This window comes from Lactuca serriola, chromosome 1 (genome assembly GCF_051521515.1).
Source record: "Lactuca serriola cultivar US96UC23 chromosome 1, Lser_US96UC23_V15, whole genome shotgun sequence".
Lineage (NCBI taxonomy): Eukaryota > Viridiplantae > Streptophyta > Magnoliopsida > Asterales > Asteraceae > Lactuca > Lactuca serriola.
In genome coordinates, this window is record NC_136408.1 from 16,810,084 (window position 1) to 16,823,351 (window position 13,268).

Below are 13,268 nucleotides of genomic sequence, written 5' to 3' on the forward strand. Positions count from 1 at the left end.
ATATTTTCTAAAAAGAAAGTTGATGAATTGTATATGATACTTAAATATGGTTATTTTAGTGAAAAACTATTAATTATACGATACTGATTCAATATTGTGTTAAGTATATGTATTTTTGCAATTAAAATTTTACTTTGTAGATTCTTTTAGGTGCAGTTATGCTTCAGATTTACTTAAAAGTGTTTTTATTTTAATTTTAATAAAACAAAACAAATGTATTTACAATAGATAATATATATCGTAAAATAAATAAAAGAAATTAAATGTAAAACTTTAATGAATAATTGGAGACATGATATATGATATGGTAAAAAAACATATAATTAAAAGTGGTGCATATTGGGCGACTTTGGTAACTGAGCCATCATTGAATAACCTTATCATACTCTTTATAGAGACCGACCCACACACAGGAGAGGAAGGAAATTCATTAATTCAAGAACGAGTTTCAAACTAATACTACACTACAATACCATTTGTGTGATAACTGATAAGCTAGCAAACGTTGAATCGTGTACAGGAGAAATCAGCATCAACTATGAGTCTCTGAAGATCTCCAGCTTTGATGCCCAGATAAACCATTGATCTGCTGCCCAATTGAATCAGGAAGAAACTGCTTTGGATATCAAGGGGACTCCATGATGGGTGGCAAGCAATAGTTCATTCATTCGGGCGATCTGATGCAGTAATTGATTTATTTTCTGGAAAACCGAAGAGTTAAATCGTTAAGATTTGGAAGAATTTTTGTTAAATTCAGATGCAATGATGCAGTGAGATCTTGTCAAGATCATCTTGATAGTCCTCTTCGGCATTTTAACAAACACCTGGTGGACACAAAATTAAGAAGTCGATGGGATGCAGAAGATACAAAAAGACGAACCTCATCTTTCTCCTTAATAACACTGATCAATTGAATGATACTGTCTTGCCTCAACCTTCGCCGGCGCCGGGACCTCAAATAAAGTAGCAACAGCAACACCATTGAACCCGCCAGCGGGAAGTGTGACCGAAGTAACCCTCCTCTGCTCGTAGAAAAACTTCGAAGGAACGAGATGACGCTGGCAAACTTGAAACGTAAAACCTGCAGTCCACCATCCCACCGCCTTACTCCGACGGATTCCCCCATCGCCGCTGGTCTCGAGATAGGGGACGGTGGTCTGGGTCGTTCGATGTCGATTTCTCGTACATCTTGGTGATGGTGAAGGTGAAGGTGAATGCCTTCGTGGTTCACTGGAGGGAATACGACGGGTGGTTGGTTGTCTTCATGTATCGTTGACCATACTTCTCTACCTCCAAGTGGATCTGATAAAGACGGGGATTGAGACTGAGAATGAAATTGAAATTGATCGGAAATCGGATGCAATTGGAGTCGTTCCCATTCAATTAAAGCAGCAGGAGGCCCAAATACGGTGCTTTCTACATCTTCTTCTTCGTCAGCCATTTGTGTGCTGAGTACAGTTTGCTACATCCTTGACAAGTTTCCAACCAGGCAACGATAATGAAATGTGTTGCGCAAATAGACGATGTTTCATTAATGGTCCCTATACTATTGCTAAATATCTGAATCAGTCCTTAAAGGCTTAAACTTCAATACTTGATGAATAATATTTATTTCCAAACATTATCATCTTTAACCAAAAAGTCAAATTCAAAAATTTATTCCGATTGATTAGTTTCAAATACAATTTGATTTAATATTACTGATTGTTTTTAGAGAATGATGATGTGGAGTGGAGGGGGTATTATGAATTTTGTATATATTAGAGAATGAGATGTGGAGTGGAGTGAGGTGGGGTGATGTGAGAATTGTATGTATTGAATAGTTGTAAAATGGAAGTTGCAACTGAAATGGTGAGGATGGAGTGGTAAGGGGGTTATATGTATTGAGATGCTCTTAGCCCCGATCAAATAAAATAGTGGTTGTACTGACAAATAAACAATTAATATACACCTAATACAATATTAATAATATAGAATCAATTGTATTTGTAATGAAAGAGTTCACATAAATGGCGTTTATATGGATGATGTGCCAATAGAGATATCTTAAAACATTGAGGTGTTGATGTTCTTGAACAGATCAAGTATATTGGTAGCTCGACCCATCCAATGAGGCTACATGTAAAACCCAAAATTAGGGCTAGAATTAGAAAGTAGAATCATCTCTAAGGATTCAATGAAGTCCACAATGTGCGCACCATAACTAGATTCCCACAGTAGCAGAGCACCAACATAATTTTTGGGAGCTTTGTAAGAGATTCAATGGGTAAAAAGACATGGTTAAACGAAAACTCTACAGTGCAATTTTGGCACCTCACCAAGGAAAGATGGAAATGACTTCTTATAAGGGGCACAATGGTGGGAAAACAAAAGCCTTTTTGACTGCAGTTAAAAATAAGGACCAAATCCACAATGCAACTTTGAGATAAGGACCATTTTTGTAAATTGAAACTATTTTGCACTCTAGTCAAAGAAAAATACAAACACATGGACAGACCATTTTTACAATTTTCTTAAATAAGATATTCAGACTTTAATAAAAAAAAAATTAAGTGATTTGATACAACCTTACTCGCAAAAAGTATCATAAGGCACATACAGTCAACTTCTCGTATAAAATTACCTCATAAAAATGTCAAACATAAAAGGTACCTCTAATAAGCAATTTGGGGAGTACGAATATAATTAACCAAATAAAATTGTTGTACATACTATAAAAGGGTCACCATTTTTCATTCAATGTAGCTGATAAACGTAATCAAATTTATCATAATCGGCAACTCAAATAAGAAAGACATCATCATTTGTGAAAAAAATAAGGTGTCATTATAGCCCAACGATGTTTAGTATATTGGTTTAAAAAGTCCCTCAGCGATTTTTTTTGCCTTTAGTGATATGAACTTGTGTTGTACCTGCTAATAAAGGGATGGACCACATTTTAAGCCGGTTTTACCAGTTACAATAAGCTTATTTGACTTTTTATTTTTCTTTTTAAAAGCTAAAATTGAAAGAATAATCCATGTGAGTTTTTTTCTTCGAGAAACCTCCTTCTCTTATGAATCGATTTGTAGCTCCGGGTTTTAACGACCGCAGGTTTCTTTTTTATCTCTTCCTCTCCAATCGATCTCACAGCCTCCTCTCTCTTGTTCTTCATGTCGTACTGCAGAAACATAGTTCACCCAACCTTCTTACCTTCGATCAAAATCGAGTTGCAGGTTTGATGGAGTGAGATGAAGATGAGTGTGTGGGTCCATCTCCACTCACTTCCTGCATCTGTTCAACTTCATCCACCATGTATACACAAAACTGGAAACCCTAACCCTAGCCCAAATCTTAAATCGCTAAACATATAAAATTGCAATTTAAGCCCTAGTTCCAAAGTTCTCTAATGAGAAAAAAACGAAGAGAGTCGAACCTCAGGCAGGAAAGAGGTGAACCTTCTAACTTTAGCTTTCTACAACAACGAAGTGAAGATATGAGCGTCATAAATTGTATCTTTTTTACAAAGAGAATATGAATCGGAGGCCAAATCGGAAAACATCTCCAAAAAATCATCCAAATCTAACGTACCGTATCCACTTTTTTGTCTCTCCAGAACGTTCAACAACTCCTTGAAGAAAACGACATCCCAGGGGAGGACGAATCTGCCGGTGGTCTGGAAGTTGAACTCCTACTCCACTTTGTTGAGTAAGGAGACAAACACAAGTAGGTTGAGAAAGCGGGTGGGAATGACGAAGCAGCGTTGTTCTTCACCAGCGTAAATGACAGGAGATTCGACAGAGGGGATGCAGCGACAGCCAACGTTGCACGACTTGTTTGAGGCGGACGATCTGACTGATTTTGTTGCCCCTCTTATTTGTTTGAACTTCAAATTGGTGATTATGTCAACATTGTATTTTCGGTTCTTCAATTTCATCACTGATATGTTCCATCCTCTAATTTCATTCGGAATTTCTTTGTACTTTTTGAATTTTGGTGAAAGATAAAGGAAAAATCAACGTGGATGACACATAGGCTCCATGTGGACCATTTAAGTTGAACAAATGTCATTTGGCATATCAAAATTGATGATTAGGAAGGGGTTCACCGGGTGACCCCTTTATATTTTTGATAATGACCTTTTTAAAACGGTAAAACACAAGTACGTCCCCCTAAAAGGCAAAAAAAATCGCGAGGGACCTTTTAAACCAATATACTAAAATTGGTTGGGCTACAATAACAATATCCCAAAAAAAATATTGTATGTTTACTACCGTATAATATAGGATTCAACCTGTTCTTTACAACATAAACTTAAAAATGAATAAAAAAACAAAAATGATTGTGCATTTTTCTTTACCGTTTGTCTGTGTATTGTTTGTTCACCTTGGAACCTCTATATCATGAGGAATAAAGAATGTTGAACTGGCTATATATTAAAAAAAAAAAAAAAAAAAACTGTACTTTATGAATTAAATGAATGTAATTATGTCTCTTTATGTTCATCCAAATCCAAATCCACGTCATTGTTGTTCTTCTTCTGCTGCTTTCATGTAAAAATACCCTCTTCTTAACCTCTGCAAACCAATAATTGTTAATTAGTTGCAATAAACAAATTGATAAGAGGTGAGTTTAGTATTAGTACCTCTTTTGTATCTCTAAGGCGAAGCAGAGACAACCTTTCTAGTGGTCTCTGATTTGTTAGGGTAGCAAGCTGCAATAATAATTGCTCGTCAAATTAAAAACATGTTTTTTTAATAAACTAAAAGAAAAAAATGTCATTATGCATAAAAATCATACCCAAAAACTGAAGGATTCAGGATCACTTGTTGAAGGCATCAAACCCTCTGCTTTATGCAGTTCCGTGAGTCTTGCTTGGTCTGTATCACTTAATCTTGTAAGCTATATATTGGTGTTTCTTTTTTACTTGATACAAAAAGAACATTAAGTCCTAACTTTTTTCCTTCTATTTTCCAAAGTGTAGTCATTTTCCAAATATTTTTTAAATATCATTTATTTAGACGTTACAATATATATATATATATATATATATATATATATATATATATATATATATATATATATATATATATATAAAAGAATCTGTATGGAATAATTACCTCTTCGGGCTGCCTCTTGAGCCACTCTTATCCATGATCGAGCATATGCTGCTACTTTATTTGTTGTTTGCTGCAACTGTCCGCGTTGCCAATTCATTAGAATTAAATAGTATTTTCAACTAATTATCAATGACGAAATACTATTTTTTTTTTTAAATCAGAAAAGAAACAAGAAGCAACTGAAAATTGAAGAATGGCATTGTTTTCATCAATAACTAATTATGAACATAATAAACAAAATACTTGCATCATATTTCTCTCTTGTTCCTTCAGCTGGAAATAAATCTTGCACCCACTCAACTTCTGCAACACGGTACCTTCATACACAAAAAACAAAAACCCAAATCTTAAAAATTTAATTATTTGAAAAAGTCAAATGGTCAACAAGAGCAATCATGATACTCACCCATCTTGATCCCAGTTTCGAAGAATGTGAAATCTTCTTCGACTCTCAACCTGCATGCATTTTGAAATGTTAAAATGAGTATAATTAACCAAAAAAACTGTAACTATACATTAAATGAATTTGATCAAATAAAAAAAAAGAGGTAATTCATTTTTATAATGTAACTGTTTACCTCCAGGAAAAAACGCCCATCAGGAAGAGGCTCACAACTGCATGAAAAGAAAAGGGTAATTAAATTTATATTAAATAACTAGGTTAACATAGACATAAACTTGTGGATGACATCTACACTTACTCTGTGATTTCCACTTCACAAGCATAATCAGCTACAGATCCTGTTGTGGGGTCCAGTATAACCTACACACGACACCCAAGTACAGTGAGTCAGTTTCTTTACCAATCTAAATAATTCAAAGGGGTAGAAAAGGAACATTAATTATATCTACCATTCCCATTCGCCGGTTTCCTTCCATAATCCTCCTCACCTGTTATTTACCGCAAAAGGTCAAATTACACGGGACACGAAAGAACAAAACAGGTTGTACTGTTATTGGATTTAGACTGATGTTAATAGGACAAAAATATAGAATCTGTTAAAACTCACCATAAGTCTGTAACGAGCTTCAAAAATGTTTAGGTGTAACTTCTGACAAGGCAACACAACATCCATGACAAAAAGAGGCATCAAATCAGGACCCATGTTTGTCAAACTCTCATGCTCCAACTTCCTTTCTGCAAATTCCTGTGGAAAGTTCCTCTCTATTATGCTATTCAGTGTCACACTGAAAGCCAAAACAACCAATTCACCTTATTAATCAGTTAATGTAACTACCATAAAACAATTAATGAACTTACTATTAAACAAAGAAACAAACTCACCTTATTGCACATGTTCTAGGACTAATAAACAAAACTGTTCTGCACAAAGGACATTTGTTACCTAATTAAGGGACCAAAAAAGTATTAGTGACTCAAAATGGGGATATAAATATGGAAAAGAACAGAAAGAATACAAACCTCGGTCCATTGATTGGAAGAGGCAAGATCGACAGAAAGTGTGTCCACATGGAGTTGTAATTGGTTCATATAGTAATTTCAAGCAAAGTGTGCAATCAAAATCATCTGTACGTGCTGGTCTCCCATGGAGTCTCCTCCCAAGTATATTGGTTGCTATTCTTTCTAAATTTCTTAGAGCATTGCTGTGTAACAAATTTTAACAAAGTGAAAAAAAGAATATAAGAAGTAAAAGTTCAAAAGAATGTAAAACAGGTATCGTACTATATTATTACCTTGAAGCATCAACCTGAAGACCAGAAAGAATTGCATCACGAGCTAGCTCGAATCTCTCTAACTGCCAACAACTTATTATATTTCAATTTTGATCTAGTTTTTGTAGGAGTTGGATAAACTGTGATTAAAAAGTAAAGAAAGAGGTCTCACTAAAATGAGTGCATTTGCCTTCAATATGTATGGAGTTACAGATTGGCTTCGCAAGTTGATAAGGTGATCAGCATCCTTCAATGCAAGCTAAAAAATGGAAGTTGAGATATGAAAAGGTGTCCCTTAAGATTTGTTAATTTAGAAAGCAACAAAAGGATGAGTTCGATCATACAAAATAAACAAAGATCACGTACGCCAGCATGGATTGTAGGATCAAGCCCGCTCAATGGTCTATGTTCAGATGTAGAAGGTGGCCTGTTTTTCAGGAACTGACTAATCCTGGATGGAATTCCACAAAAGATATAAATTGTTCATGTTTTGAGAAATTTCACACAAAAGTTTTATTGAAGTAATTGAAGAGTAAACAGTGATATCTGAGATATTTACCTGAGATAAGCAGCGCATCGGTTGTTAAGAATGACAGGATCAGCTGGTTGAATATTATGCGCTCTTGAGTAACAATTGACAGCCTGATTGACAAATTGACATAAATTTTGTTGGAAAAGCAGAAGAAGAATGCAAACACTTTGAGAAAAGTAATGATTCCAATTATTTACCTCCTCAAAACGATTCTCTCTGAATGCTTTGTTGCCCATATCCATGAGATCATAAACATGACTAAACCGCCCTAATGACATGGATGCCGACTCTTCTTGATTCCCCTGCATTATTCCCAACAACACTGTTTATTTCAACAAGCAATTTGTAAAACCGCAATCTTCGCTGTAACCAATTTGCTTTTGGATTTGGTACTTATCAAATGCAAAAACTGTTCGAAGCTTGTTACCAATTACCAATTAACATAAACAAAGTAAACTCAAAATTCATATTGATTATGGAGTTGACATCGAAACCGAAATCGTTGCCGGCTCGTGCCATATTGAACTCGTCGTATGCCAAAATTAGTGACAATTACAACATTTCCTCTGCGATTAATCATAATTAAGGTAATAACCAGAGCAATAAACTCAAATACTTCCAAAAAAGAATGAAACTCACCCAAATGAAATCCTCGACATCATTAATCCCTTCCAAGCTCAATCCAGACGACGATGATTCTTCTCCGGTAGCCATTCACAAACAAAGCAAACTCGAAAGAGAAATAACAATAGTTGCTTAGCGGATCAAAAGAGAAAAGTAGAGACTGCAACAGTGTTACTAAGAGGTGACGAGACGGTGGTGAAAAAGACTATCGTGTTCTTCAGTGCGTCCTTCATTCCATACACGGACCATATTCATCTACGTGTTCTCTCTGTCTACACTTGTTGAATGAATATCTTATACACGCAGTTACTGTGTATGTACAAACTTCAAGGCACAGGGTACAATTGAACTGTTCAGAAGTTACCCTTTAATCCCAGTTTTAGAGCTTTCGTTCTCAGAAAGTTCGATTCGGCGGAAAGAAAAAGGTACGAAATTTACGGTGACGAGCAGAGTATTTATTATGTGTGGTATGGTGTACCGCAGTTAATCTGTGCATAGCTGGTTTTGTCTCATCGGATGGATACTGATGCCAATATATAGGTATTTGACTTTGGTGATACTACATTCGGTCACTTTAATCGGCTTTGATTTTATATTTTTAACATGTTTGCATTTTTTCTAATCAAATAAAATAAGAGAAATTAAATAGCATATTAAAAACCGGTTTCAACGTACCTGTTAAACAAATTGAATTCAAAATTGGAGAAGAGAAAAGTTCAACTAACACAAATTTTATGTTTATTTACGAATCAGAATGAACCTGACAATTTTTACAAAAACGTTGTTGAATCGTTTAAATTGAACCAATAAAACCAGATTGAACCTGTTAAATTGAATAAAAACACATAAAAATATAACATTTTATAGACAAAACTTCAAAAATGGTCCCTGTGGTTTTCAAAAATATCAAGTTTAGTCCCTAAGTTCAAAAAACCTCACGGATCGTCCCTGTGGTTTCAAAACTTTTAACATTTGGTCCTTCCGGCTAACTCCGTTACCATTTAGCCGTTAAGTCAGGGACATTTTTGTCATTTCACTTCTCAGGAACCATTTATGAGGTTTTGTATTCCTTTTTTTTAAATAAATAATAAATAAATAAAATATAATATGCAAGGGGTCCTCTATATCTCTCTCTCTCTCTCTCTCTCTCTCTCTTCAGGTTTTTGCCTCCATCTTGCCATTACCAATTCTGATTACCCACCGGATGGTGGCGTTTTTGATAAGGAAAAGATCTGATTTCTCCATCGATTCTCCCTCTAATGTCCACAAGCAAACTTTTTTGCCTCGCTACTTCTGCTTCTAATCCTACTTGACTCTGAACTCTTCTCATCAATTGTTGATTCAATGCTGTCAATCTAACTACTTCGTCTTCTAATGAAGCAGCACACGCCTTCTTCTTTTCACGATACTTTCTCACAGCTTCCCGGTTTCCTGATGGACGATTCTTACCTTTTTTGTTGGAGGATTCAGCGTCGTCATCGCTCGTAGCAAGTAGGATTTTGGTGTGGACATGGTAATCAGGTCCCGGAGGGTTACATGTGTGCTTATGAGTACACGTGTGTGTGTGTCGTTGAAGATTTCATCGAAGAAGCTGTTCATGGAACCACTGCTCGGGATATCACCCACAAATATCTCGTGGTTGGAGAAATCAAGTTCTCCGTCATCCATTGCTTCCAATTTGTAACCTATAAACCCTAGAAACACAGATAATGAAGATAAATCAACGCAGAAACTAATTTTGATGCAAATTGAGCTCTAAAGAGAAGTAGCCACAAAAAATGGTAACTAATCAAGTAATCATCTAGAGATTATCTCTGGATATGCTAAGAATTGCAACAGAATTCAACTGTAATCGTCTAATTGATCAATACACAATAATTGACCAATTCGATTGAAGAAATTTACCGATAAAGAAACCCTAGAATTGAGTGAACTTAATTGAGTAATTAAGCAATTCGATTTAGACTCACTCATCGTCGTTAATGGAGGTGGAAATCTTCGTGAAAGCACCATCTTGGACTCCACCTAATCTCTCCGACTCCTTTTGACTAATAAAGTCGATGATGGGAAGGCAAAAATGGGGTCATCCCCGCTCGTGTTGCTGCCAGTTTCGCTACCTAAACTCCCAGTTCAAAGATCGAGGCTTCTCTGCAGAGATATTTGGTCATGAAGATCAGAATTTCTAGTTTTTGTGAGGAAGTTTCATCAATAGGCTTGTGGGAAAAGGGAGATTCTCGGAAAGTAGAAGGTCAGAAGATGTTTTTTGGTTGAGAGAGAGAGAGAGAGAGAGAGAGAGAGAGAGAGATGGGGTGGGGTGGGACCCCTTGCATATTAAGTTTTATTTATTTTTTCTTTTTTTTTTGTTAAAAGTAATAGAAAACTTCATAAATGGTCCTTGTGTATTGAAATGACGAAAATGCCCCTCACTTAACGGTAGAAAGCTGACAGAGTTAGACGGAAGGACCATTTGTTAAAAGTTTTGAAACCACAGGGACCATCTGTGAGGTTTTTTGAACTTAAGGACTAAACTTGATATCTTTGAAAACCACAGGGACCATTTTTGAAGTTTTGTCCATTTTATATAAAACATTGTGACTTGTGGATGACAAATTTTTGGTTATATAAAAAAAATGAGAAATATAAAAACCATGTTGACCAATCGTCGAAACAGTTGAACTGTGAACCTTTCATCAGATTGGTTCAACAAAAAATATGGCTTTTAAAACGTTGGTTTTTACTCATTTTATTGCTCACATAAAATAATGACATATGAAATCTATTAATTCTCTTTCTTAATCTTTTTTATTTTTAACATTTGCTTTGATATGATAGGTAGAAATATGGATACGAACAAAAAAGATATTTGATTTCTCAAAAAGTTAGATTTTAAATATGAAAAGATAGTCTTTAATTTATAAGTTAAACTTATCAATAAATTATGGCAGATAATTTATTACAAATTTATAAGATATTATAGAACTAATATTTATTTAAAATAACTTCAAGATCTCATATTTAAGCCATATATTTATATGTTACAAGATGAGTTATGTATGATTAAAGATGTAACAACATGTGAGAAAATAGTTACGAATTTATAGCATTAAAAACATGCAAAAAATAATTATATGATGAATTTTTTTCTCCAAAAGTTAAAACATTTTTTCTTTATGTCATCAGATTGGTTCAACAAAAAATACGATTTTTAAAATGTTGGTTTCTATCCATCTTATTGTTCATATAAAATAGTAACATATGAAATTTATTAATTCTTTCTCTTAATCTTTTTAATTTTAACATTTGTTTTGATCTGATAGGTAGAAATATGGGTACCAACAAAAAATATTTGATTTCTCAAAAAGTTAGATTTTAAATATGCTAGTTAAAAAATTGGTTTATAATTTATAAGTTATACGTATCAATAAATTATGGCAAATAACTTATTACGAATTTATAAGATATTATAGAGCTAATATTTGTTTAAAATAACTTCAAGATCTCGTATTTAAGCCATATATTTATATGTTACAACTTACAAGATGAGTTATGTATGATTAAAGATGTAACACAGTATTAAGAACATGCAAGAAAATAGTTACGGACTTACAATATTAAGTACATGCAAAAAATAATCATACGATGAATTTTTTTCTCCAAAAGTTAAAAGCTTTTTTTCTTTATGAATTGGAAAAAAAAAATAGGGACGTCCTATGAACCAATCCAAGAGTTTAGGGGTGTGAAAGGGGGCCGTCTAGAAATTAGATTCGATGAAAACGGCGCACCGATAAAATTTAAGCAAACCACAACAAACAAATGCAATAATACAAACAATTTTTTTTCTTTTTAGGTTTTTGACAAGTAAGAAAACAAGTATTTCGAAACGAAAGTCGGATTTGTTATCTTGTTTTTATGGAAAATTCTTTTCGTATATGTCCATGGAGCCATTAAGGGTTTATTATTCTTTAAAATATATATAAGTTATAGTAATTATCTTTTGTATTGTAGTTTCCTTTTTCTCAAACGAGAAACATTGGTTATAGAAACAAAGAACCTATTTGGCCTCGACCACGCGTCTTTATGTGGGCATAGTTTATGGCATGTTTCGTAAATTACATTCATAAAAAATTTGTAGCATAACTCATCAAAATTGTTGATGATTAATAAGTTATTGTACTCTCACAAAGTAAACTCATTAATATGTGTTGTGTAACAAACATAAACAAATGATGATAGCATCACATAATTTTGTTTTTATTTTCCGATAAATAAATAATCAATGGACAAATGGAAACTAGTTTAATCCATTTCAATGTGTATTTATTTATATATAAATAGTATTGGTCATCATATTATGAAATACATAACCAATATTTTAAAAATCGTTTTTTAGTTGAACCGGTATAGTGACTGATTTCCGATTCGACCGTTGGTTCAACCGGTTTTATAATTTTTGTTATGAAAATGTTGCAATGTGCATTAATAAACTTTATAACATTTAACATGTGTTTTTATTCAAATAAATCTAAACTGAAGTGGAAAAAACCAAAATTTGTTATGAAAATGATTCATTTCAATGTATTTTTATTTAATTTAATCGGTTCAATCAGTTTATTTTAACCGGTTCAACCGGATTTTTGTAAAAACCGGTTGATTCATTCCGGTTCAGAAAATAAACATAAAATCGTTGCTAGATCCAACGAGTTCGACCGACCAATTCAAATCGGTTTTTAAAACATTGCATATAACTTAAAATTAGAAAGAAAATTTAAAATATTAATAATGCAAATGTGAAATTCTAGTAACATCAAATAACATTTTGTTTGTAACATTAAAAGAATGTAAGAAAATACCAAAAAGGGATATAAGGAAGGCCGCAATCACAGATTGGGCCACATGGATGAACCAATTTCGAAATTAAATAAAAAAATATTGTGATTTTGACTTGGCAAAGTCAACGTCAAGATGCTATTAGGAGTAGATGCCGTTCGTTTGATACATATATATGATGGGAAAAATTTAACATTTGAATTTTCTGCCGGGATTGGGATCTTTCAAAGGCCGACGTACAATCCTCCAAGCATGTGTCATGTGTGTGATGAATGAGTAAAAGTAGGAAACACGTCGAGCGGGACCCTCTTCATATTCTACTAATCAACTTTCAATCGATTGTTTAATATTAAGATATAAGTAGCTTGTGTTTAGTAATTAGTAGTGCCGTAGGATGCAATTATTTTGTAAGTGATCTTAGTCCGAAATCAAATTTAATTTTTTAAGAGTAGGTGTATTTAACCTTTTTGAAAAATGAGTGAATGAAACATCAAAATATATATTTGATGAAA

General features: G+C 33.8%; 2 protein-coding genes and 1 pseudogene across 4 annotated transcripts; all 3 read right to left on the reverse strand.

Moving 5' to 3' along the window:
- Positions 1–298: 298 nt before the first annotated feature.
- On the reverse strand, positions 299–1,516 carry LOC145058487 (uncharacterized). The gene is made up of 2 exons (XM_079006410.1): positions 881–1,516; positions 299–701 (listed from the first exon to the last, which is right to left on the reverse strand). Exons 1-2 carry the CDS (start codon positions 1,439–1,441, stop codon positions 603–605), a joined length of 660 nt encoding a protein of 219 aa, XP_078862536.1. The 5' UTR covers positions 1,442–1,516; the 3' UTR covers positions 299–602.
- Positions 1,517–4,224: 2,708 nt separating this feature from the next.
- LOC145058582 (uncharacterized) lies at positions 4,225–8,166 on the reverse strand. 2 transcript variants are annotated; one of them, XM_079006496.1, is made up of 18 exons: positions 7,945–8,166; positions 7,503–7,607; positions 7,333–7,415; positions 7,140–7,224; positions 6,946–7,032; positions 6,795–6,856; positions 6,523–6,704; positions 6,385–6,445; positions 6,110–6,287; positions 5,952–5,990; positions 5,801–5,862; positions 5,678–5,714; positions 5,506–5,555; positions 5,347–5,416; positions 5,100–5,175; positions 4,780–4,859; positions 4,625–4,693; positions 4,225–4,556 (listed from the first exon to the last, which is right to left on the reverse strand). In XM_079006496.1, the coding sequence occupies exons 1-18, from the start codon at positions 8,017–8,019 to the stop codon at positions 4,503–4,505; spliced, it is 1,455 nt and encodes a 484-aa protein (XP_078862622.1). In that variant the 5' UTR covers positions 8,020–8,166; the 3' UTR covers positions 4,225–4,502. The 2 variants fall into 2 exon arrangements, with proteins under 2 accessions (XP_078862622.1, XP_078862688.1); XM_079006562.1 differs by lacking the exon at positions 7,945–8,166 and adding an exon at positions 7,740–7,872.
- Positions 8,167–8,439: 273 nt separating this feature from the next.
- On the reverse strand, positions 8,440–10,186 carry LOC145058722 (basic leucine zipper 19 pseudogene; annotated as a pseudogene). The gene is made up of 2 exons (XR_013686496.1): positions 9,900–10,186; positions 8,440–9,623 (listed from the first exon to the last, which is right to left on the reverse strand). The product of XR_013686496.1 is annotated as a basic leucine zipper 19 pseudogene (transcript).
- Positions 10,187–13,268: the final 3,082 nt, after the last annotated feature.

Excerpts from the sequence above, each read along its gene's own strand:
- LOC145058487 (XM_079006410.1), bottom strand. The coding sequence starts at position 1,441 with ATGGCTGACGAAGAAGAAGATGTAGAAAGCACCGTATTTGGGCCTCCT. Across the intron at positions 702-880 it reads TTATTAAGGAGAAAGATGAG|AAAATAAATCAATTACTGCA; the intron begins GTTCGTCTTTTT and ends TCGGTTTTCCAG.
- LOC145058582 (XM_079006496.1), bottom strand. The coding sequence starts at position 8,019 with ATGGCTACCGGAGAAGAATCATCGTCGTCTGGATTGAGCTTGGAAGGG. Across the intron at positions 7,416-7,502 it reads GAGAGAATCGTTTTGAGGAG|GCTGTCAATTGTTACTCAAG; the intron begins GTAAATAATTGG and ends TTTGTCAATCAG. Across the intron at positions 6,446-6,522 it reads CTTCCAATCAATGGACCGAG|GTAACAAATGTCCTTTGTGC; the intron begins GTTTGTATTCTT and ends TCCCTTAATTAG.